Below are 23,462 nucleotides of genomic sequence, written 5' to 3' on the forward strand. Positions count from 1 at the left end.
GTGTCAGCTCTGGGATGCAGAAAGAAACCTGAAGGATCCTGTCCCATGCTTCTTCTCCTTTTCTGTGTCCTCAGGCTTTCGAGTGGCTCCCTCTGAGTTGAAATGGTGGTCTTACCTGTGCTCACAGGCATGTCCGCACTTATTGACTTCTTTATACTTAAAGAATGACCTTGTTTCCCTTTCTGCTAACCTTCCTCTTTCCTACACAGGTCCTTCCCTCTCTGTGCCTCCAGTGATTATTCCCTTTCCACTCTTAAGTGGGATGGATGTTTCAATCCCTCTTAGTAGTATTTTTTATAGTTAAAAGTAAATTTTGTGAATATTCAAAACTCACTCTTAATTTTGAAATATAATATTATCTTTCCTTAATATTGGTGTATTTTCTTAGTCCATGATTTGTGTTTATTTTATAAAATAAGAGTTAAATTTGCATTAATATTGTTTTGTCTACAAAACTACATCTACTCTTCATTCTACAAATGTGCCTGAGAAATTTTCATTCAGTAATGAACATTTTAGGGTAAAACTTTTGGATTATTCTATAAAAACTTTGTGTATGTGCTACTAATGGTTGACAACTTTTAAAATTCATTAATGTACATGTTCATTTTTAACTGATCTCTATGCATGTTGGATATTTATATATTACCTTGTATCTTCCTCTCTAACTACCTTACTTATGGAATGAAATTTGATTTTAAACATGTTATATTTGTCAATCCTGTAGACACCATATTTTTTTTACTACAAAGTATCTGCTCTTCAGATACCATACCATACCTGATACCATAATGAAGATAAAAATCTATTCAAATGATGATGGTGATAATGATGATAATGGTAATATTTGGCTGCTATATTTTTTATATTACATATAAATAAGGACATAGTGGTCTACATAGTCTTATATATCTAAGATGGAACATTATTCCAAGTCTCCTATTTGTACTATCAAGTTATTTAAACAGAAGTCTTTTTTTCTCAATGTGCATGCCTGCTTATTAATCTCTGTGCTCCTCACTGTTTTGGTTAGTGTCCCAATTACAGTTATTTAGCTTAATATACATTATGCAGGAAATATGTGTTTTTAAGAAAACAACAAGAACATCTATCACAATATGTATCACCTTCAAACCACATTCTGTAAGCTATGTTTTGGAATGTTTTATTTTGGTAAGCTAACACAGTTAGTCCTAACTTTCCTGCATTTCCACAAATATGTTTAACAGAAAACAGTAAAATTTCTTGTAGCGGAAAGAAAATTATTTTAACATAGATGCTACACAAACAGAGTCCAGTGTGCATGCCTGTGTGTTACTCTATTTGCTAATCACCAGAAGAGTTTAACTGAAGTCTTAATACACAAAGAACCCACAGGAAGTCTTACAGAATGAAATATGACTTCCCATTCTCTTTTATATGAGTGTCATATTCCAATTCTTTATTCTTTTTTTAAAATATTTTTTATTACATATTTTCCTCAATTACATTTCCAATGCTATCCCAAAAAGCTCCCATACCCTCCCCCCCACTTCCCTACCCACCCATTCACATTTTATTGGTCCTGGCGTTCCCCTGTACTGGGGCATATACAGTTTGCGTGTCCAATGGGCCTTTCTTTCCAGTGATGGCCGACTAGGCCATCTTTTTTTTTTTTCCATTTTTTATTAGGTATTTAGCTCATTTACATTTCCAATGCTATACCAAAAGTCTCCCATACCCACCCACCCCCACTCCCCTACCCACCCACTCCCCCTTTATAGCCCTGGCGTTCCCCTGTACTGGAGCATATAAAGTTTGCGTGTCCAATGGGCCTCTCTTTCAAGTGATGGCCGACTAGACCATCTTTTGATACATATGCAGCTAGAGTCAAGAGCTCCGGGGTACTGGTTAATTCATAATGTTGTTCCACCTATAGGATTGCAGATCCCTTTAGCTCCTTGGGTTCTTTCTCTAGCTCCTCCATTGGGAGCCCTGTGATCCATCCATTAGCTGACTGTGAACATCCACTTCTGTGTTTGCTAGGCCCCGGCATAGTCTCACAAGAGACAGCTACATCTGGGTCCTTTCGATAAAATCTTGCTAGTGTACGCAATAGTGTCAGCGTTTGGAAGCTGATTATGGGGTGGATCCCTGGATATGGCAATCTCTAGATGGTCCATCCTTTCATCTCAGCTCCAAACTTTGTCTCTGTAACTCCTTCCATGGGTGTTTTGTTCCCAATTCTAAGGAGGGACATATTGTCCACACTTCAGTCTTCATTGTTCTTGAGGTTCATGTGTTTAGCAAATTGTATCTTATATCTTGGGTGTCCTAGGTTTTGGGCTAATATCCACTTATCAGTGAGTACATATTGTGTGAGTTCCTTTGTGAATGTGTTACCTCACTCAGGATGATGCCCTCCAGGTCCATCCATTTGCCTAGGAATTTCATAAATTCATTTTTTTAATAGCTGAGTAGTACTCCATTGTGTAAATGTAACACATTTTCTGTATCCATTCCTCCGTTGAGGGGCATCTGGGTTCTTTCCACCTTCTGGCTATTATAAATAAGGCTGCTATGAACATAGTGGAGCATGTGTCCTTCTTACTGGTTGGGACATCTTCTGGATATTTGCCCAGGAGCGGTATTGCTGGATCCTCTGGTAGTACTATGTCCAATTTTCTGAGGAACTGCCAGACTGACTTCCAGAGTGGTTGTACAAGCCTGCAATCCCACCAACAATGGTGGAGTGTCCCTCTTTCTCGACATCCTCACCAGCAACTGCTGTCACCTGAATTTTTGATCTTAGCCATTCTGACTGGTGTGAGGTGGAATCTCAGGGTTGTTTTGATTTGCATTTCCCTGATGATTAAGGATGTTGAACATTTTTTCAGGTGCTTCTCTGCCATTCAGTATTCCTCAAGTGAGAATTCTTTGTTCAGGTCTGAGCCCCATTTTTTAATGGGGTCATTTGATTTTCTGAAGTCCACCTTCTTGAGTTCTTTATATATGTTGGATATTAGTCCCCTATCTGATTTAGGATAAGTAAAGATCATTTCCCAATCTGTTGGTGGTCTTTTTGTCTTATTGACGGTGTCTTTTGCCTTGCAGAAGCTTTGGAGTTACATGAGGTCCCATTTGTCAATTCTCAATCTTACAGCACAAGCCATTGCTGTTCTATTCAGGAATTTTTCCCCTGTGCCCATATCTTCAAGGCTTTTCCCCACTTTCTCCTCTATAAGTTTCAGTGTCTCTGGTTTTATGTGAAGTTCCTTGAACCACTTAGAATTGACCTTAGCACAAGGAGATAGGTATCGATCAATTCGCATTCTTCTACATGATAACAACCAGTTGTGCCAGCACCATTTGTTGAAACTGCTGTCTTTCTTCCACTGGATGGTTTTAGCTCCCTTGTCAAAGATCAAGTGACCATAGGTGTGTGGGTTCATTTCTGGGTCTTCAATTCTGTTCCATTGTTCTACTTGTCTGTCAGTATACCAGTACCATGCAGTTTTTATCACAATTGCTTTGTAGTAAAGCTTTAGGTCAGGCATGGTGATTCCACCAGAGGTTCTTTTATCCTTGAGAAGAGTTTTTGCTATCTTAGGTTTTTTGTTATTCCAGATGAATTTGCAGATTGCTCTTTCTAATTCATTGAAGAATTGAGTTGAAATTTTGATGGGGATTGCATTGAATCTGTAGATTGCTTTTGGCAAGATAGCCATTTTTACAATGTTGTTCCTGCCAATCCATGAGCATGGGAGATCTTTCCATCTTCTGAGATCTTCTTTAATTTCTTTCTTCAGAGACTTGAAGTTTTTATCATACAGATCTTTCACTTCCTTAGTTAGAGTCACGCCAAGATATTTTATATTATTTGTGACTATTGAGAATGGTGTTGTTTCCCTAATTTCTTTCTCAGCCTGTTTATTCTTTGTGTAGAGAAAGGCCATTGACTTGTTTGAGTTAATTTTATATCCAGCTACTTCACCGAATCTGTTTATCAGGCTTAGGAGTTCTCTGGTGGAATTTTTAGGGTCACTTATATATTCTATCATATCATCTGCAAAAAGTGATATTTTGACTTCTTTCTTTCCAATTTGTATCCTCTTGATCTCCTTTTGTTGTCGAATTGCTCTGGCTAGGACTTCAAGTACTATGTTGAAGAGGTAGGGAGAAAGTGGTCAGCCTTGTCTAGTCCCTGATTTTAGTGGGATTGCTTCCAGCTTCTCAACATTTACTTTTATGTTGACTACTGGTTTGTTTAGATTGCTTTTATCATGTTTAGGTATGGGCCTTGAATTCCTGATCTTTCCAAGACTTTTATCATGAATGGTTGTTGGATCTTGTCAAATGCTTCTTCTGCATCTAACAAGATGATCATGTGGTTTTTTTCTTTGAGTTTGTTTATATAATGGATTACATCGGTGGATTTTCGTATATTAAACCATCCCTGCATCCCTGGAATTAAACCTACTTGGTCAGGATGTATGATTGCTTTAATGTGTTCTTGGATTCCGTTAGCGAGAATTTTATTGAGTATTTTTGCATCGATATTCATAAGAGAAATTGGTGTGAAGTTCTCCATCTTTGTTGGATCTTTCTGTGGTTTAGGTATCAGAGTAATTGTGGCTTCATAAAATGAGTTGGGTTGAGTACCTTCTACTTCTATTTTGTGAAATAATTTGTACAGAACTGGAATTAGATCTTCTTTGAAGGTCTGATAGAACTCTGCACTAAACCCGTCTGTCCTGGGCTTTTTTTGGCTGAGAGACTATTAATAACTGCTTCTATTTCTTTAGGGGATATGGGACTGTTTAGATCGTTAACTTGATCCTGATTTAACTTTGGTACCTGGTATCTGTCCAGAAATTTGTCCATTTCATCCAGGTTTTCCAGTTTTGTTGAGTATATCCTTTTGTAGAAGGATCTGATGGTGTTTTGGATTTCTTCAGGATCTGTTGTTATGTCTCCCTTTTCATTTCTGATTTTGTTAATTAGGATTTTGTCCCTGTGCCCTCTAGTGAGTCTAGCTAAGGGTTTATCTATCTTGTTGATTTTCTCAAAGAACCACCTCCTCATTTCATTAATTCTTTGAATAGTTCTTCTTGTTTCCACTTGGTTGATTTCACCCCTGAGTTTGATTATTTCCTACCGTCTACAACTCTTGGGTGAATTTTCTTCCTTTTTTTCTAGAGCTTTTAGATGTGGTGTCCAGCTGCTAGTGTATGCTCTCTCCAGTTTCTTCATGGAGGCACTCAGAGGTATGAGTTTCCCTCTTAGAAATGCTTTCATTGTGTCCCATAGGTTTGGGTATGTTGTGACTTCTTTTTCATTAAACTCTAAAAAGTCTTTAATTTCTTTCTTTATTCCATCCTTGACCAAGGTATCATTGAGAAGAGTGTTATTCATTTTCCACGTGAAAGTTGGCTTTCCATTATTTATGTTGTTATTGAAGATCAGCCTTAGTCCATGTTGGTCTGATAGGATGCATGGGACAATTTCAATATTTTTGTATCTGTTGAGGCCTGTTTTATGACTAATTATATGGTCAATTTTGGAGAAGGTCCCGTGAGGTGCTGAGAAGAAGGTATATCCTTTTGTTTTAGGATATAATGTTCTGCGATATTTGTTAAGTCCATTTGTTTCATAACTTCTGTTAGTTTCACTGTGTCCTTGTTTAGTTTCTGTTTCCATGATCTGTCTATTGATGAAAGTGGTGTGTTGAAGTCTCCCACTATTATTGTGTGAGGTGCAATGTGTGCTTTGAGCTTTACTAAGGTGTCTTTAATGAATGTGGCTGCCCTTGCATTTGGGGCATAGATATTCAGAATTGAGAGTTCCTCTTGGAGCACTTTACCTTTGATGAGTATGTAGTGTCCCTCCTTGTCTTTTTTGGTAACTTTGGGTTGGAAGTCGATTTTATTTGATATCAGAATGGCTACTCCAGCTTGTTTCTTCAGATCATTTGCTTGGAAAATTGTTTTCCAGCCTTTCATTCTGAGGTAGTGTCTGTCTTTTTCCCTGAGATGGGTTTCCTGTAAGCAGCAGAAGGTTGGGTCCTGTTTGTGTAGCCATTCTGTTAGTCTATGTCTTTTTATTGGGGAATTGAGTCCACTGATATTAAGAGATATTAAGGAAAAGTAATTGTTGCTTCCTTTTATTTTTGTTGTTAGAGTTGGCATTCTTTTCTTGTGTCAATCTTTTTGATTCATTGAGGGATTACTTTCTTGCTTTTTCTAGGGCGTGATTTCTGTCCTTGTATTGTTTTTTTTTTTTTTTTTTTTCTGTTATTATCCTTTGAATGGCTGGATTCTTGGAAAGATTATGTGTGAATTAGCTTTTGTCATGGAATACTTTGGTTTCTCCATCTATGGTAATTGAGAGTTTGGCTGGGTACAGTAGCCTGGGCTGGCATTTGTGATCTCTTAGTGTCTGTATAACATCTGTCCAGGCTCTTCTGGCTTTCATAGTCTCTGGTGAAAAGTCTGGTGTAATTCTGATAGGCCGGCCTTTATATGTTACTTGACATTTCTCCCTTACTGCTTTTAATATTATATATTTATTTAGTGCATTTGTTGTTCTGATTATTATGTGTCTGGAGGAATTTCTTTTCTGGTCCAGTCTATTTGGAGTTCTGTAGGCTTCTTGCATGATCATGGGCATCTCTTTCTTTATGTTTGGGAAGTTTTCTTCTATTATTTTGTTGAAGATATTTGCTGGCCCTTTAAGTTGAAAATCTTCATTCTCATCAACTCCTATTATCCGTAGGTTTGGTCTTCTCATTGTGTCCTGGGGTGGGAGTGCTGAGTTCTGATGATGGTGAGTGGTCTTGATTTCTGTTAGTAGGATTATTACGTTTGCCTTTCGCCATCTGGTAATCTCTGAAGCTAGCTGTTATAGTTGTCTCTGTTAAGAGCTTGTTCCTCAGGTGACTCTGTTAGCCTCTATAAGCAGACCTGGGAGGTTAGCTCTTTCCTTAGTTTCAGTGGTCAGAGTATTCTCTGCAGGCAAGCTCTCTTCTTGCAAGGAAGGTGCCCAGATATCTGGTGTTCTATCCTGCCTCCTGGCAGAAGTTGTGTTCCACTCACCAGAGGTCTTAGGATTCCGTGGGGAATCCTGTGTGGGCCCTTGCGGGTGTCACGAGACTCTGCTGGCAAGGCACCTTGGTGCTCGAGTGGACCGGAAGGGACTTGTGCCCAATTCTTTTTTCTTATTAAATGATTTTATGAAAGTCAAAATGATATATTCTTTCAAATTCATCACTTTGTACAATGTTCCCCCAAGTTATTAATTCCTTACTATGGTATTTTATGGTGCATTTACTTTTTTGACATTTTATTTATATAATTTTTAGAATTACATACATGTATACTATGTGTTTTTATAATATACACCCCATTCCTCCACTAAACACTTCATTTCAACCTTCTTTTACCTTATATTATTTTCTTTTACTATTTTTGATATAACATCAAGCCACCATCAGCTATATCTACCCAGCTAATGCTAGAAACTCTTTGATCTGTGCCAGATGTTGAATAACTATATGTTGTGTAAACAACCACACTGTTGTGAGTTAATGAGTAAAAGGTTTCTGTCACATCCATAAGACATTGTTTTGTCCATGTCTATCCCTAAATGCCAACTCCAATGCCTTCTACCTTTTCATAATATTCCCTGAGACTTAGGGAGGACTGGGTATAATATAGAGATCTCATTTATTGTAAGCAATTTTAGGGTGCATAGATTTCTATCTATTCATGCAGTCACTATATATTTTACTAAAATTCAAAATGGGTTGTTTTTACAAAAATAAAACATAAATGATATGGATAAACTTTTCTAGCTGTACATTTTTCTAGATTTTTATATAATCTTAAATGCTATATAGAAGCAACAAGGATCTTATGATAATATTTAGTCTTTATTTTTTTGAGGAAAATAAAATGAGTGCTAAACATTTTATTTGAAGGTAGAAAACATCTTAGGGTGACACCTCAGAAACATATTATTGTTGGTTAAAATCTCCTTGGAGAAAAAAAAAAGACTCATAGGACTGTTGAGTTTGATTGAAACCATTAAAATTGAGGAATGCCTAGGATATTAGCAAGCACAATTTGGTTAGAATGGGTGGTGTTACATCTAGAGTACACAGTTCATGGAGATTTTCCAACTGTTAAATCTATTGATAGATTCATCCTTCAGTGAATAGACTGTGTGGAACATTTAAGCCTTCTAGGATGTCGGCCTTGGTCCACAGAAATTGATGACTGGGAATTATCTTTAACATAAATTTCTTGTTTTGCCACTTAGCTGGCCTCCCACTGCTACTTACCAGCCATGAAAACTTGCCTTATGGTTTTAATTCTGCTTAATAGAAAAAAATATAATATGGTAAGCAAAATAATTTATTCGTTCTGACGTTATTCTTGCCACTTACACTGTCATATTAACAAAAGTTGCTGTATTAATACCACACTTAAACTTGAAAGGACAGACATTTCCTCAATTTTGAACTATTTCAGACAGAGAAAATTTAAACACAGAGCTATGGACCATGGAGTCCCATACCGCTAAAATGAAAATGACTAGCCTATTTTCTAATAGGTATAAACATTATCGAAATTTGCTTAAAAGCACAACCAGTGTTCCAATTGTTAGGGGAAACAGATTAGTTTAAATTGAAAATTAAATATTTGAATGACAGATACCAATGTGTGTTCTTTTCTTCTTTGGAAATGAACACACAGTTCACTCATCTTTATCCAAAATATTCTGTGTTATTTTTAACTTACGACTTCCCTAATATGTAATAAGTCTGAAAGTGTATGTATATGTGTGAATGCTTTTATACACTCAAAATATTTATATGTATATTAATGATTGTATGTATGTGCATGTTTGTGTATGTACTTGTATAAAAATACACTACTTCAAGGTAATTATGTTTTTAAAGCTCCAATGATAAAACTAAAATGATAGGGTTTATTGCACTATGTATTTGTTTATGGATCCAATTTGTGAAAGTGATATTGATAACTTATATCATTCTCCATCTTTGAGAAATTTTTTAACTCTAAAACTCTACTGAAGTTTCAATTCTAAGAAATAACATCAAATTCCTGAAGGATTATAAAATTATATATATATATATGTTGGACTCCAGAAAACCAAAATACCCTATTAAAAATGTGGTACACAGCCAAACAAAGAATTCTCTACTGAGGAATACTGAATGGTTGAGAAGCACCTAAAAAAATGTTCAACATCCTTAATCATCAGGAAAATGTAAATCAATACAACCCTGAGATTCTACCTCACACCAGTCAGAATGACTAAGATCAAAATCTCACGTGACAGCAGATGCTAGCGAGGATGTGGAGAAAGAACATTCCTCCATTGCTGGTAGGATTGCAAGCTGGTACAACCACTCTGGAAATCAGTTTGGAGGTTCCTCAGAAAATTGGACACCGTTCTACTGGAAGATCCAGCAATTCTAGTCCTGGGCATAGTCTCAGAAAATGCTCCAACATGTAATAAAGATACATGCTCCACTATGTTCATAGAAGCCTTATTTATAATATCCAGAAGCAGGAAAGAACCCAGATGTCCCTCAACAGAGGAATGGATACAGAAAATGTTGTACATATACACAATGGAGTACTACTCAGCTATTAAACACAATGAATTTATGAAATTCTTAGGCAAATGGATGGATCTGGATGATATCATCCTGAGTGAGGTAACCCAATCACAAAAGAACTCACATGATATGCACTCACTGATAAGTGGATATTAGCCCAGAATTTCAGAATCCTTCTTAGAAGCGGGAACAAAATACCCGTGTAAGGAGTTACAGAGACAAAGTTCAGAGCAGAAACTGAAGGAACGACCATCCAGAGACTGCCCCACTTGGGGATCCATCCCATAAACAACCACCAAAAGCAGACACTCTGTCAGATGCCAATAAGACCTTGTTGTCAAGAGCCTGATATAGCTGTCTCCTGAGAGGCTCTGCCAGTGCCTGTCAAACACTGAAGTAGATGCTCACAATCATCCACTGGATGGAGCACAGGTTCCCCAGTGAAGGAGCTAGAGAAATTACTGGAGAAGCTGAAGGGGTTTGCAGCCCCATGGGAGGTACATTAATATGAACTAATCAGAACCCCCAGTGCCCCTTGGGACTAAACTACCAATCAAAGAAAACACATGGTGGGACTTGTGGCTCTAGCTGCATATGTAGCAGAAGATGGCTTCGTTGGTCATCAATGGGAGGAGAGGCCCTAGGTCCTGTGAATGTTCAATGCTACAGTTTAGAGGAATGTCACAGCCAGGAATGGGAGTGGATGGGTTGGGGAGCAGGGGGAGTGGGGAAGGGATAAGTGATTTTCTGAGGGGAAACTAGGACAGGGAATAACATTTAAAATATACATAAAGAACCTATCTAAAAGAAAGAGAGAAAGAAAGAAAGAAAGAAAGAAAGAAAGAAAGAAAGAAAGAAAGAAAGAAAGAAAGAAAATCTATGGTTTGTTCAGACATAATTACAACATGTATATGACACCTGTTTTATCCAGTCTTAGAGAGCATCTTGGAAGAGAAGGAAAAGTGACTAGAGCTGGACATTGTGGGAAGAGAGGAACAACAATATTTTCTGGATTGGAGATGACCTCATTAACTCAGAGCACAAATGGATGCCTGGTTTCAGTATTTCAGCAGAGAGAAAAAGATTTGCTTAGGCACTTCCAGAATGTGGTAAGAAGATATTGTTCATTGATAATTGACTGAGGAAAAATGATCAGTTTCTGTGAAGCGTATTTCTCTGGTTAGTACACTATGATCCAGGCAATGACAAAATATCCATGAGTAGAGAGTATACACAAATGGGACTTGATGTGATCTTAAGAGTAGAAGCAGACAGAAGTGAAGAGCTGAGTGGAGGGATGGATGTGAAGTCAAGAAAAAATGCTATATACAAGTGAGGAATTTGAAAAACTGCAAAGTAAATGTCAAAAATAGGAAAAGAAATCATAAAATAGCACTTTTATGGGGGAATACTTTTTTGTGATTATTTAACAAAGGTGAGAAATGGGAAGGGAGAATTGTTTGTGAATCCCACAGAAAGTATTTTAGTAATCACTGATGATTGGAAGTAGTAGGAAAAGTTGAGGGAATAAGTGAAGGAACTGATATTTGATAATTCCAGAATACAGAGTCTTGTGACCAGGGCTGTCAAAAATGTGCTTTAAAGCATAGACCAACTGAATTTATTTGACCATTCAGAGAATTAGTAATAAGAGTTTGTATCATATTGACAAACCTGACTAAGTGGTTTGCTTTTGTTGCAATTACTTTGTAGAAGGAATGTGTAAGAGTTTCCAGATTTATCATTTAAACATGCTACAACCAGAACGTGAACAGATCTGCTACTGTGAATTTGGAAGAGAAGATCTGTGACAGAAATGTGGACACTAAATATTGCAGTCAAAAAGAGGGTAACATGGGCTGGCATTTAAGTCATTCTTATAATCTGACAAAGAATTTCATGTCAGCAATATGCGACACCATGCTAGGAGCTGACTTTTCAAGGATTTAAACACAAGTACAGAGGAAATATGCTTAGTCCAGAAAGTAGGTAGTAGGGTAGATTCCCTGACTAAATAAATGATCTGAGACGCCTCTCTGTGTAGTTGTGATTGGAAAAAAAAATAAGTTCCATGAAACTTATCACATCTCATGATAGGAGATGTGAGCAATACAGAATATGTTCTGAAGAACACTAAAGGCAGTAAATGTGTCTAGTCCAAGAAAGAGTCCTTGTCTTATGTAAACATGACAGATATCAGGTCAGGATACATAAACTTTTTGGAGATGAGACTAGATGCAGGGTATCAGGGTAAAGCATTTGATTTTCTCTTGCTGAGCTTTATAATTAATTTGGTCCATGTTTTTCTTGCAATATTTTTGCATTAGAATTTAAAAATTTATTCTGTAACCTTTTTATATTTGAAATATATAACCAATTTTGTATTTTACAGATAATAACATCAAAGAGACTTTGGAATTTTGAAAGACAGTGGGGCTGTTTACACTAAAGTTCTCTAAGAACATATTTCAAATGCATTTTCATTAGATAGCTGTGAGCACATGCAGAATATGGGATGAGTGTTCTGGTAAAATGTCTAACAAGTCTCACTAGACTAAATAATTGGTTACAAGAGTAACAATTTGCACAACTAAAGGTATTTTCCAACAGCAATGTGGTGGTGGAATGGGTGTCAAACCATGACTTTGACATTATAAGCAATCCCTAATTAGAATTCTGTTTGTTCCTTGCCTAGTTTCACTCAGGAGGTCAGCACTGCAGGTCCATGCTAGCACAGACAAAGCAATCTATACCTTCTTTCTTTGTGTGTGTTTCATTATTTATGAGAAAAATAAGTAAATCTCTTCCTTAAGTAATTTCTGTCAATGGGTTTTGCAACCTCAGTTGGAGAAAAGAAACAAAAGTATAGACAGCTTGTTCAGAAAAAAAATTTATTTCAGTACTATCGCAGAAATTCTGTTCAGTAGCTACCTTCTTCATTCTGTGATTTAATATATTCAGCTAAGAAACTTTTCCTTCATACATTACATTTATGACATTTGACACCAGGTTTTTTTCAGTTGTGTTTTCAGACTAATCATGATTCATTTAAGTGTCCCTATAATTAATATCTATCATACCCACTGGACATGTTTCTATCATGCTACTACTACCCATTCTATAAAGCTTCGGCCATCACTGCAAAGAGAGAGAGGCCCATTGGACTTGCAAACTTTATATGCCCCAGTACAGGGGAACGCCAGGGCCAAAAAGGGGGAGTGGGTGGGTAGGGGATTGGGGAGTGGGTATGGGGGACCTTTGGGATAGCATTGAAAATGTAAATGAGGAAAATACCTAATTAAAAAAAAAAGAAATTCTGTCCATTGATGAGAGTGGGGTGCTTAAGACTCCCACTAAAAAAAAAAAAAAAAAAAAAAGAATAAAATAAAATGAAAAAGCTCTGGAGTATACATACACACACACACACACACACACACACACACATATATATAAACTTATATGTATATATACATATATATATGCATATATATTACACATATCTATGTATATATAAGATTTCAGGAGACTTGACTGACATTCACAGGGTTTTGGTTTTCATCTCCAGTGCTAAAAATACAATAAAATATAAAAATAAATTCATTTTTTCTTAATTGAAGTTTCATGAAATTGTGTTTATTTATGGTTTTATTTTTACTGAAAATAGAGTCTTCTCTCATAGAATACAGCCTGACCACACTCTCCATTCACTCTCTCCAGCTCTTTCCATCTCCCCATCCCCCAGATCCATGTAGATTTTGTTTCCTCTTCAGAATAGAGCAGGCCTTCAATAGATAACAGCCAAATAGGGTAAAACATAATACAATAAGAGAAGGCAAAAACAAAACAAAACAAAACAAAACTCATATATAGCTTGGAGAGGGCAACCCAATATGAGATAAAGAGTCCCAATACAAGGCAAAAAAGTCAGATATACACCTCCTCCACAAAAATACCAGACTAACAACCATAACGTATATGTAGAGGAAATTCTAGAAAACAGTCCAGTGAAGATAGTGTAGTATGTCATACACATAAGCCAATTATTTTAAACACATTTTACTTCTTATTCTTTGAAGTGCCTCTTTCACATCTTTATTCCTCAAACTATAAATCAGAGGGTTCAGCATGGGAATCACAAGTGTATAAAAAAGGGACGTCACTTTATCTTGATCTAGGGAGTAGGAAGAACTTGGCCGGAAATACATGAAGAGCATAGTTCCTTGAAAAATTGCAACAGCAGTCAGGTGTGATGTACAGGTAGAGAAAGCTTTTAACCTCCCAGCAGCAGAACTGATCTTCAGAACTGATGAGATGATGTAACAGTAGGAGATAAGAACTCCTGAGATGGTGCTCAGTTCAATGAAACCAAAAACAGTGAATATGACTAAAACATTGACCTGTGTGTCTGAACAAGACAGTACTAACACTGGAGGAATATCACAGAAGAAATGATTAATCTCATTCGACCCACAGAAACATAAGTGGAATGTCAATGTTGTATGTATCAAAGCATCTGCTAATGCCACAGAATAAACACCAGTCAATAATTGGAAGCACACTTTCCTGGACATGTCTACTGCATACAAAAGGGGGTTACTAATGGCCTTATATCGATCAAATGCCATCACTGCCAGCAGCACACACTCAGCATCTATAAAAATACAGAAAGTGAAGAACTGCATAGCACAGCCAAGAAAAGGAATAGATGTATTCTTAGACAGTAGGTCTACAAGCATCTTAGGACCAACTGCAGTGGAATAGCAAAGATCAGAGAAAGACAGGTGGCTGAGAAAAAAGTACATTGGTGTGTGAAGCTGTGGATCCATTCTGATCAAAATGATCATTCCAAGATTTGTCAGCAGATTAGTAAGATAAACAACTAGAAACATAGTGAATAAAAACACTTTTACCTCAGGGTTACTGGTAATTCCCAAAAGGAGAAATTCTGTCAATGTGGAGCAGTTCCCCTTATCCATGATTCTTTGGTTTTGGTCTAAAAATTTATAAAAGAAACAATGTAATAATAGTTAAGTGTTCATTTTTACTAGACAAGCATAGAACAGTTTGAATTTAATTAAGCATAACATTATTTAGTCCTTCAATAAATTTTTATAAAGTTTGAAAACATTTTTGAAAAAATGTATAAATCAGTACAGTGAAGTTATAAAGGCAAGGAGTAGGAAGTTCATAATTTTTGTATCTAAATGTTTATATAATGTTTGATCTGTATAACTTTGATTTCCTCTTTCACTTATTATTAAGAAGTATATTTAAATATATAGAACCTGGTTCCATATCTGATAGGCTATAGGTGATATTAAACAATACAACAATAATAATAATAATAATAATAATAATAGAAAATACCATATGCTGAATAAAGTTCTCAGTTGTTATAGGCTATTAGTCACTGCTTTTGCTTCAACAGCATTTGTCCTTAGCAGATATCTATGATTTAATATATAAAAATAATTATGGTATTATGTCATTATAAGTATGAAACATCGTTTACTGAAATGTCTGTCACTAATTACCGATATGTGCCACATCTGAATATCACTTACATGAGCACAAATGACAAAAAACAAATAAATATGTAAAACTGAGAAGAGGAATTAGTTGTGACAGAAAACAGCAAACATTTCTGCTGTTTATTGATTTCTAAATTGGCCATTTTTAAGTTTTACCTTTTGTCATATTTTCATTATTTAAAACAAACTTTAAATTTAAATATATTTTTGTCTTCTTCTTCTTCTCTCCAAGTTCTTCCAGATACTCTTGCAACCACTATCCAACAAATTTTAATATCTTTGTCAAAAACATACAAAAACTCAACAAAATAAGAAAATTCCCACATCAAGAAAACAATATAAAATACTTTGTCCCTGGGTTGGAAAAAAAAAAACAAAAAACACCAACGTGAAACCAGGTAAAGGCAAAGCAAGCAGCCTGCACAGTCCATTATATGTTGGTCATTACTGAATATGTGGCTAGTCCTGAAGTGGTTGATATACCCTGTATCACTCTATTCACAAAAACTAATATTTTTCTCTATATATAATAGAAATTAACAATTACAGTCCACGACTTACTTAGTAGACTTACTTTTGTGTATTTTTTGCAGGCAGCAGCTTTTTATCACTTTGGTTTATATAAGAACTAGAATCTGGGCTGTGAAATGTGTACTTTTTACAACTTCAGTGTTTTTTTCTTGCATGTGGGTTTGGATGAGCAAATATAAGTAACTTCACTGTGGAATGACCAGAATTATTTGACTAATTCTAGAGCAAATTTTAAATTGGCATGTGGCAACCACCTGATAAGTATGTCTTCCTACAAGAACAAATAACTTGCATTCTGCATTGATAAAACAAAACAAAACAAAACAAAACAAAACAAAAACATGCTGTGCTCTTAAAATTATCCCTACTAATAAAAATGTAGAGACATAAAGTCCGTTAAGGTTGAAAGAACACTATCACTGACCATTAAATAGAACTTGTTTTTTTCTTTTTCTGCCTAACAATACAGGGTTAAACAATTGAGTTTTATTTATTTCAAAGAAAAGGAAATGGAATTTATTTTGTTTGAAAGCACTTCATTCAGAAACCTACCTGTGATGAGTGTCTCCCTCTCCTACCCTCTTACACCTGAACAATAGCTAGATCCATTTATTTCAACCAGAGACTGTTGGGACTTAACTCTCTTAAGGCTCTTCCTCTACTTTTTCTCTTAATCAAATGTAAGTAATTAGATGTCTGAGCATACCTTCCCTACAGGAAAGCTCTACCAAAGTGGTCCATTTTCATCTGTATTACTGATTTCAATTTTAACCTTGATTAATGACAGGCATTGATTGGATTACTTTTACTAACGTGCCTTATGGTTATCATGAGATGATAGGATTCTAGTAAAAGTAGAAATCTTAAAAAATGTGAAACCTTTTTGATAATATTTATATTAATTTGTGTTTATTCTTTTTTTAAAAATATTTATTTATTTATTTATTTATTTATTTATTTATTTATTTATTTATTTAATACATGTGAGAACACTGTTGCTGTCTTCAGACACACCAGAAGAGGGCATCTGATTCCATTATAGATGGTTGAGAGCCACCATATGATTTCTGGGAATTGAATTCAGGACCTCTGGAAGAGCAGTCAGTGCTCTTAACCACTGAACCATTTTTCTAGCCCTTGTGTTTATTCTATTTCTTTAATTTTTACTCTATTTCGTCAGTTTGGACAAAATAGTTCTGACCAAATAAAAAGTATGAGAGTCTTATAAGATTATTATCAAGTCTTTGTTTCAATAATTTCCATATCTGCATACATATCTTTGTTTGTCTTTACAATCTCTTTATCAAGTCGTATATTCTTTGATCCTTGTTATCCTAACATATATGTTAATATGCATTCTTACAATCCCTTGAAGTGATACCTGTGTAATTGTTCATTAAGGTGTATGTAAAATATTTTTATATAAATGAACTAACAGATGTTCAGAAAAACCACAAATAAATACAGATTGAGTTTATTTTAAGTAAAACACGAAAACTTAAAGGTCTCTTCATTTTTTAATCTATGTTCTGGTTGTTACTATTTCAGAACTTTGATAATTCAGATACACTAGAAACAACATGCCTAAATTGCTTCATTTAGTTTTTGAGATTAAGTGGTTAAATCTTCTCTCTCAACTTTTTCTCCCAGGAATATCCCACATATCACTTTTTTTCTCTATCATATCTATGGCCTTTTAAAAAAAATGTACTTTAAATTTTTTAGTTATTCACTTTTCATCCTGCTCACTGCCCTCCACTAGGTCAGCTCCTCCTAAAATCCTTCCCCCATTCCGCTTCCCTTCTCTTCTGAGCAGGTGGGTGCCCTCCTTGGTATCCCCATCATCCTGGCACTTCAAGTCTCTGCAGGCTAGGCATTACCTCTTCCTCTGAGGCCAGACAAGACAGCCCAGCTAGTAGAACATATCCCACACACAGACAACAGCTTTTGAGACAGCCTCCTGTCCCAGGTATTCAGGACCCACACAAGCATCAAGCATCATTATCTGTTACATATGAGTGGAGAGGCCTAGGTCCATCCTTTGTATGTTATTTGGTTGGTGGTTCAGACTCTATGAGAGACTCACTGGTCCATAATAATTGACTCTGCTGGTCTTCAGGTGGAGTTCCTATTTCTTTTGGGACCACAATCCTTCCTCCTATTCTTGCATAGAGTCCTCCCAGCTCCATCCATTATTTGTCTGTGGGTGTCTATATCTGTCTGGGTCAGCTGCTAGGTGGAGCCTCTAAGAGGAAAACATACTCCTGTTTGCAGGCATAACAGAGTATCATTAATAGTGTTAAAGATTGGTGCTAGCTCATTGTATGTGTCTCAAGTTGGGCCAGTTACTTGAGATAAAATACTTTGGAAAGGTTTTTCTCAGAATCTCTAGAGTAAGTTTAATCCAACAATATAGCCTCTTTCCCAAGGGATCACATCCAAAGAAATGATCCAGCCAGAATTCAGTTATGCCCTGGATTATAGCATGTTATGTTTGGAAAACAGATATAAATTTAGTACACATTTTTAATCCCTAACAGTGAGGGTAAAGTTAGTTTGTAGAAGCCATAAGCTAAGTTTGAAAGCAATGTCTAATTGAGCGACAGGCAAAGTGAAAAATCAGAGCAAGATTTGACAGAATGAACATACAACCATCTTAAACAAAATCAGCACATGAAAGACAGGCTGTTTAAGAATAACAAGAGGGAGGTAGAGAGAGGTAGTGTATGATTTGCCACCCACTTACCCACTTCCGTCTCACCACCCTAGCATTCTCCTATGCTGGGACATCAAGACTTCACAGGACCAAGGACCTCCCCTCCCGCTGATGACAGATAAGGCAATTCACTTCTACATAAGCAACTGGAGCCATAGGTCCCTCCGTGTGTATTCTTTGGTTGGTGGTTTAGTCCGGGAACTCTCAGGGGTCTGGTTGGTTGATATTGTTGTTCTTCCTATGGAATTACAAACCCCTTCAGCTCCTTCATTCCTTCCCTTTACTCCTCTATTAACATCCCTGTGCTCAATCAGATGCTTGACTAGGAGCATCCATATCTGTATTGATCAGGCTCTGGCAGAGCCTCAGGAGACAGCCATACCAGGCTCCTGCCAGCAAGCACTTCTTGGCATCACTATTAAGACAGCACTGGCATGGTATTAGAAATATTGAAAGAGCAGGTGCTGTGTAGTAGACAAATAGGATTCAAGAAGCTTTCTCTAACCTTTCACATTAGATTTTCTTCTCATATAATAAAGCTGTTAAAGATGGAAATACAAGGTAGTGTCTGGATATCCAGTATACATGGAGATCGGTTTATATGAATGTATATGTTTAAAAATAAGCAAACCCATCATCCTTAATAGCATATCCATAGTAGTGATTTCCAGCAAAATTAAAATGTTTTGTTCAAGAAAGTCCACTGATGAATGAAGAAATTCTTATATAACATTTATATAAGTGAGAGTATTGAGCAATTTCATGGTTAAGACGATATGAATTTAAAACTAGTTCTTTTTCTTAACGAAATAGATGGAAGTCAAAGAGAATAGCATTTCACCACTATTGAAGAAGAGGTGAATATTGCTTATAGAAAATTTTGGTATTTTTGATTGTTCACAATATTTCATTTTCCAACACATAAAAAGATGCTACAATTAGTAACATTTTAGGATATATAAAATCTTTAAAAAAAACAACAATGAAAAACAAACAACAAACATATTCCTAATGCACAATTTGAAAATAAGATAATCTCCATGCATCCACAAAGTTAATGCTAGATATTATGCAACAAAACACCTTTAAATGATCTTTTCATCATGGAGAACCCCATGGTAGTAATAGCACTTAAGATGATCTGTGCATTAAGATGTGAGAAATCAAAAAAAAAAATCTATCAAATGTTCAAGAGTCTGATTAGTCATAAAATAATTAAAATGAGTATGTTTAGAAGGGTGGTGAAAGTACATTCAGACAATTATGAAAAGCTGTGTAGGATTATTTCTCCAAATTGAAAATATTCGAGATTATTTAAAGGATGGGAGAGGTTGAGTGAAGCCTGCAGACTAGGGATGCCATTATGGACAGGGAAATGTCTATTTCATTGAGTGTCACTGTCATTCTCAATAAGTGTTTTTCCCTTACCAACGGCAGCAGCACGTGTATAGTGTGAAGATGATAGCTAGGAATGCAGTTATTGAATATTCCCCAGAAAATATTGATCCCAGAAGCTAATTATGATATAGAAAATTGGAAAGGCTTGGCCTCAAGGGAATTATATCCCATCGGTAGCAGTTGACAATAAAAGTGATCATCCAATTTGTTCTGGAATTACAGGTAAAGATGGAAAGACTCACTGGACTCAGGTAGGTTTATGAATGACTACTTGCAAGACTAGGAGAAGAAGAAAACATAATTTATTTGAAACATGAACAACATAGTTGACAAATGAATGAGTACATGGCTCATTTGGTTATGTAGTTGCCTAAATCATGTAAACTAAAGAACAGAGACATACATTTTTAGATATTTGTAAATCTGAGTGCCTTTACTTGCTTGTAGAAGATTGGTAAATGTAGATGATATTTTAGTATTTATTAAGGCAGATATTATTATCATACAATTTCCTTTTCAATTCTGTACACACATGATGTGGTATGGGAAATATTAATTTCTTATAATTTTATTCAAATAATAATAGATGATCAATGCTTTTAATAGCAATATATAACAATTCAAGTCTATCTAATATCAACCTCATTAGTTTGAGATTATATAGCACAATCTACATTAGATTTTTTCATGAAACAACATACAAACTCAAAATACACATAAATTCATATGTTAAGACAGGAAACAGGAATGTGACAGCCTTTTTTACTTTCCATATTTTTCAAGAAAAGAATAGTCAATTTGTAAGCCAGAATAATCAGTTCATAATTATTTTTCATAGTTCCTAATTCTGAGGTTTCATCAGTTGGACCCAGGTTATAAAAACAACATAACAGCTAAAAATTATGCACCACATAAGAGGAGTGGCTAAACTTTAAAATAAACCATTTTTCATTTTCTGTAAATGCTAGAAAATTAACATTGTCAGAAAATGTTTCATCTATTATCTGAGAATTTGGCTATGTTTTATAATTACTTTAAGCAAATAATATAGCAATTACAGTTAATATACTGAAAAGTAGAACTCTAGTCTTATTGTATAAAAGAAAAGGAAGCTCTACATTGCTTTTCTGTTATTATACACTTTCTATATATTGTATTTGGATGAGCTTCCATTTCATTTAAATATATTTACTGATAATATGTAGCCAATATGTAAACAAGTAAGACAAATAATGAGTTATCACTACATTTGTAACTCAGTATGTGTTAAACATCTATAATAAAAGCTTTTGTAAAGTGTACAAATTCCCCTTACCTGAGCTACTTCTTCAGTTTAACTCATATCCTTAATAAACTAAGTAATACTTGTATTATGTTTTGATCTATGAATTTATAATTTCGTCTATACAGGCAGAAAGTGCTATGCTGTCACAGCACTGACAAATTTTATAATCATTTAGACCAAGAAGAAAAAAGAATGAATAAAGAGAAGTGTTTTTCATTTTCAGAATTTTTTCTTTAAGCAATTACTAGTAGTCCTGAGATAAAAGTGTCTTTATTCACAGTGTTTCTTGGTGTTAATGTCACCATTTTGCTGAGAAATCTATGAATGATCACACTAATTAGAATAGATCATCAATTTCACCCTCTAAAATCAAGTTGTTGATAGTGTTTTTCTGCTATAATTTTGTGAATTTAACTGCCTTCAGTTTTCAATTCTGTAATTTTGTAAAAGTTTCAGACATTTAACTAATAAGCAAAATTTACTTTTAGAATGATTGTGTGTTATAAGCATATGTAATTTTATTTTTCCATGTTTTTTAATAACAGTGAAATCAAAGCATGATAAACACAAATTCATATCAAGTAAAGTACATATAAAGTACATGCTGAAAGGATACAAGATAAAAAAGTAGATTCATTTATCAATGACAATGAACAAGCATTTTTTGACATATGCTTATTTTTTTTAAAAAAAGAAAAATATAAGAGACAGAAGATATGTTCATCAGAAGCTTCTAATGTTTTCAGGCATTTTCAGGTTATTTATAAACCCAGAGGCATTTCTTAACACTGGCTTGATCACTTTTATTTATAAGGACTTCGTGCATGGAGTCTAGTAAGTTGAAATCAATGAATGATGTTAAGAGACAGATGGCTTAATGAAATAGTTATCAATAAGAAAATATAGCAAAACCATACCATATCTATTTCCATAAATTTATTTAAATTTGATGCTATGATGAGAGATTAAACTATTATTATTTATTAATATGATGCACAGGATCCTTTGGTTCAATTTCTTGAAATGTTTAGTTTTTCATATTTTTTGGACCTTCCTATTCTGCTTTTGTTGTTTCTTTCTTATGAATTGTTATCTGATAACGACTTTTAGGCTTTTCAATCTCACAGCCTCAGGATGATTGTAAAAATCACGTCAGAAATTATTTATACTGAACAATTATCAACTGCTGACTTTAAATACTTGTGGGAATTTTGGAGAGTGTGCCACTTTAAGTGTGATTTACTTCTAGACTGTTTTATGACTCCACAGAATATTTCTATGTAATAAGATTAGAATCTGAATATTGACTACAATCTTCTTGCCTAGATAAATTAGAGCACAGTCTACTTTTAATGCTTTCTGCATCTATTCAGGCAAAGAAAAAAGAAGAATGGATGAAGGAAACTGCTCCTCCATCACTGAATTTATTCTACTGGGAATCACTGATGACCCTAGCATGAAAGTGGTTCTATTCATTTCATTTCTTATCATCTATCTCATTATTCTTGTGGCAAATATTGGAATTATTGTTTTGATCAGAATAGATCCTCAGCTTCACACACCAATGTACTTCTTCCTCAGCCATCTCTCTTTCTCAGACCTCTGTTATTCCACTGCTGTTGGACCAAAGATGCTGGTAGATTTACTGGCCAAACACAAATCTTTATCTTTTTTGGGCTGTGCATTACAGTTTTTCTTTACCTGTGTCTTTATAGATGTTGAGTGTGTGCTGCTGGCAGTGATGGCCTTTGATCGGTACAAGGCCATCAGCAATCCCCTGATGTATGTTGTAGACATGTCCAGTAGATTTTGTTACCAGCTTCTGGCTGGAGTTTATGTATTAGCAATGATAGATACTCTGATGCAAACTATAATAACCTTTGGGTTGTGTTTCTGTAGGTCAAATGAGATTAATCATTTCTTCTGTGATCTTCCACCTATTCTGTTATTATCTTGCTCAGATATATATGTCAATGAATTAGCATTGTTTGTGTTTTCTGGGTTTGTTGAGTTGTGCACTATTTCAGGACTTCTTGTTTCTTACAGTTACATTATTGCATCAGTCTTGAAGATCAGCTGTGATGAGGGCAGATTCAAAGCTTTCTCCACTTGTGCCTCCCACCTGACTGCAGTTGCAATTTTTCAGGGAACTCTGCTCTTTATGTATTTCCGGCCAAGTTCTTCATACTCCTTAGATCAAGATAAAACAACCTCATTGTTTTATACCCTGGTGATACCTATGCTCAACCCTCTGATTTACAGCCTGAGAAACAAGGACGTGAAAGAAGCCCTGTACAAACTGAGAAATAAAAGGTCATTTAAATAATTGTTTTATATTTGTATATGTGCAAGATATAGTAGGAGTGATTGTTG

At 35.3% G+C, this 23,462-nt stretch overlaps 2 protein-coding genes and 1 pseudogene across 2 annotated transcripts; 2 read left to right on the forward strand and 1 right to left on the reverse strand.

Annotated features, from left to right (window-relative positions):
* Positions 1–13,668: 13,668 nt before the first annotated feature.
* Positions 13,669–14,604, reverse strand: Olfr1138 (olfactory receptor 1138). The gene has a single exon (NM_146639.1). It carries the CDS (start codon positions 14,602–14,604, stop codon positions 13,669–13,671), a length of 936 nt encoding a protein of 311 aa, NP_666850.1.
* Olfr1139-ps1 (olfactory receptor 1139, pseudogene 1) lies at positions 21,282–21,764 on the forward strand (annotated as a pseudogene).
* On the forward strand, positions 22,443–23,462 carry Olfr1140 (olfactory receptor 1140). The gene has a single exon (NM_146642.2). It carries the CDS (start codon positions 22,480–22,482, stop codon positions 23,413–23,415), a length of 936 nt encoding a protein of 311 aa, NP_666853.2. The 5' UTR covers positions 22,443–22,479; the 3' UTR covers positions 23,416–23,462.

The sequence above is a fragment of the Mus musculus genome, chromosome 2 (genome assembly GCF_000001635.26).
Source record: "Mus musculus strain C57BL/6J chromosome 2, GRCm38.p6 C57BL/6J".
Lineage (NCBI taxonomy): Eukaryota > Metazoa > Chordata > Mammalia > Rodentia > Muridae > Mus > Mus musculus.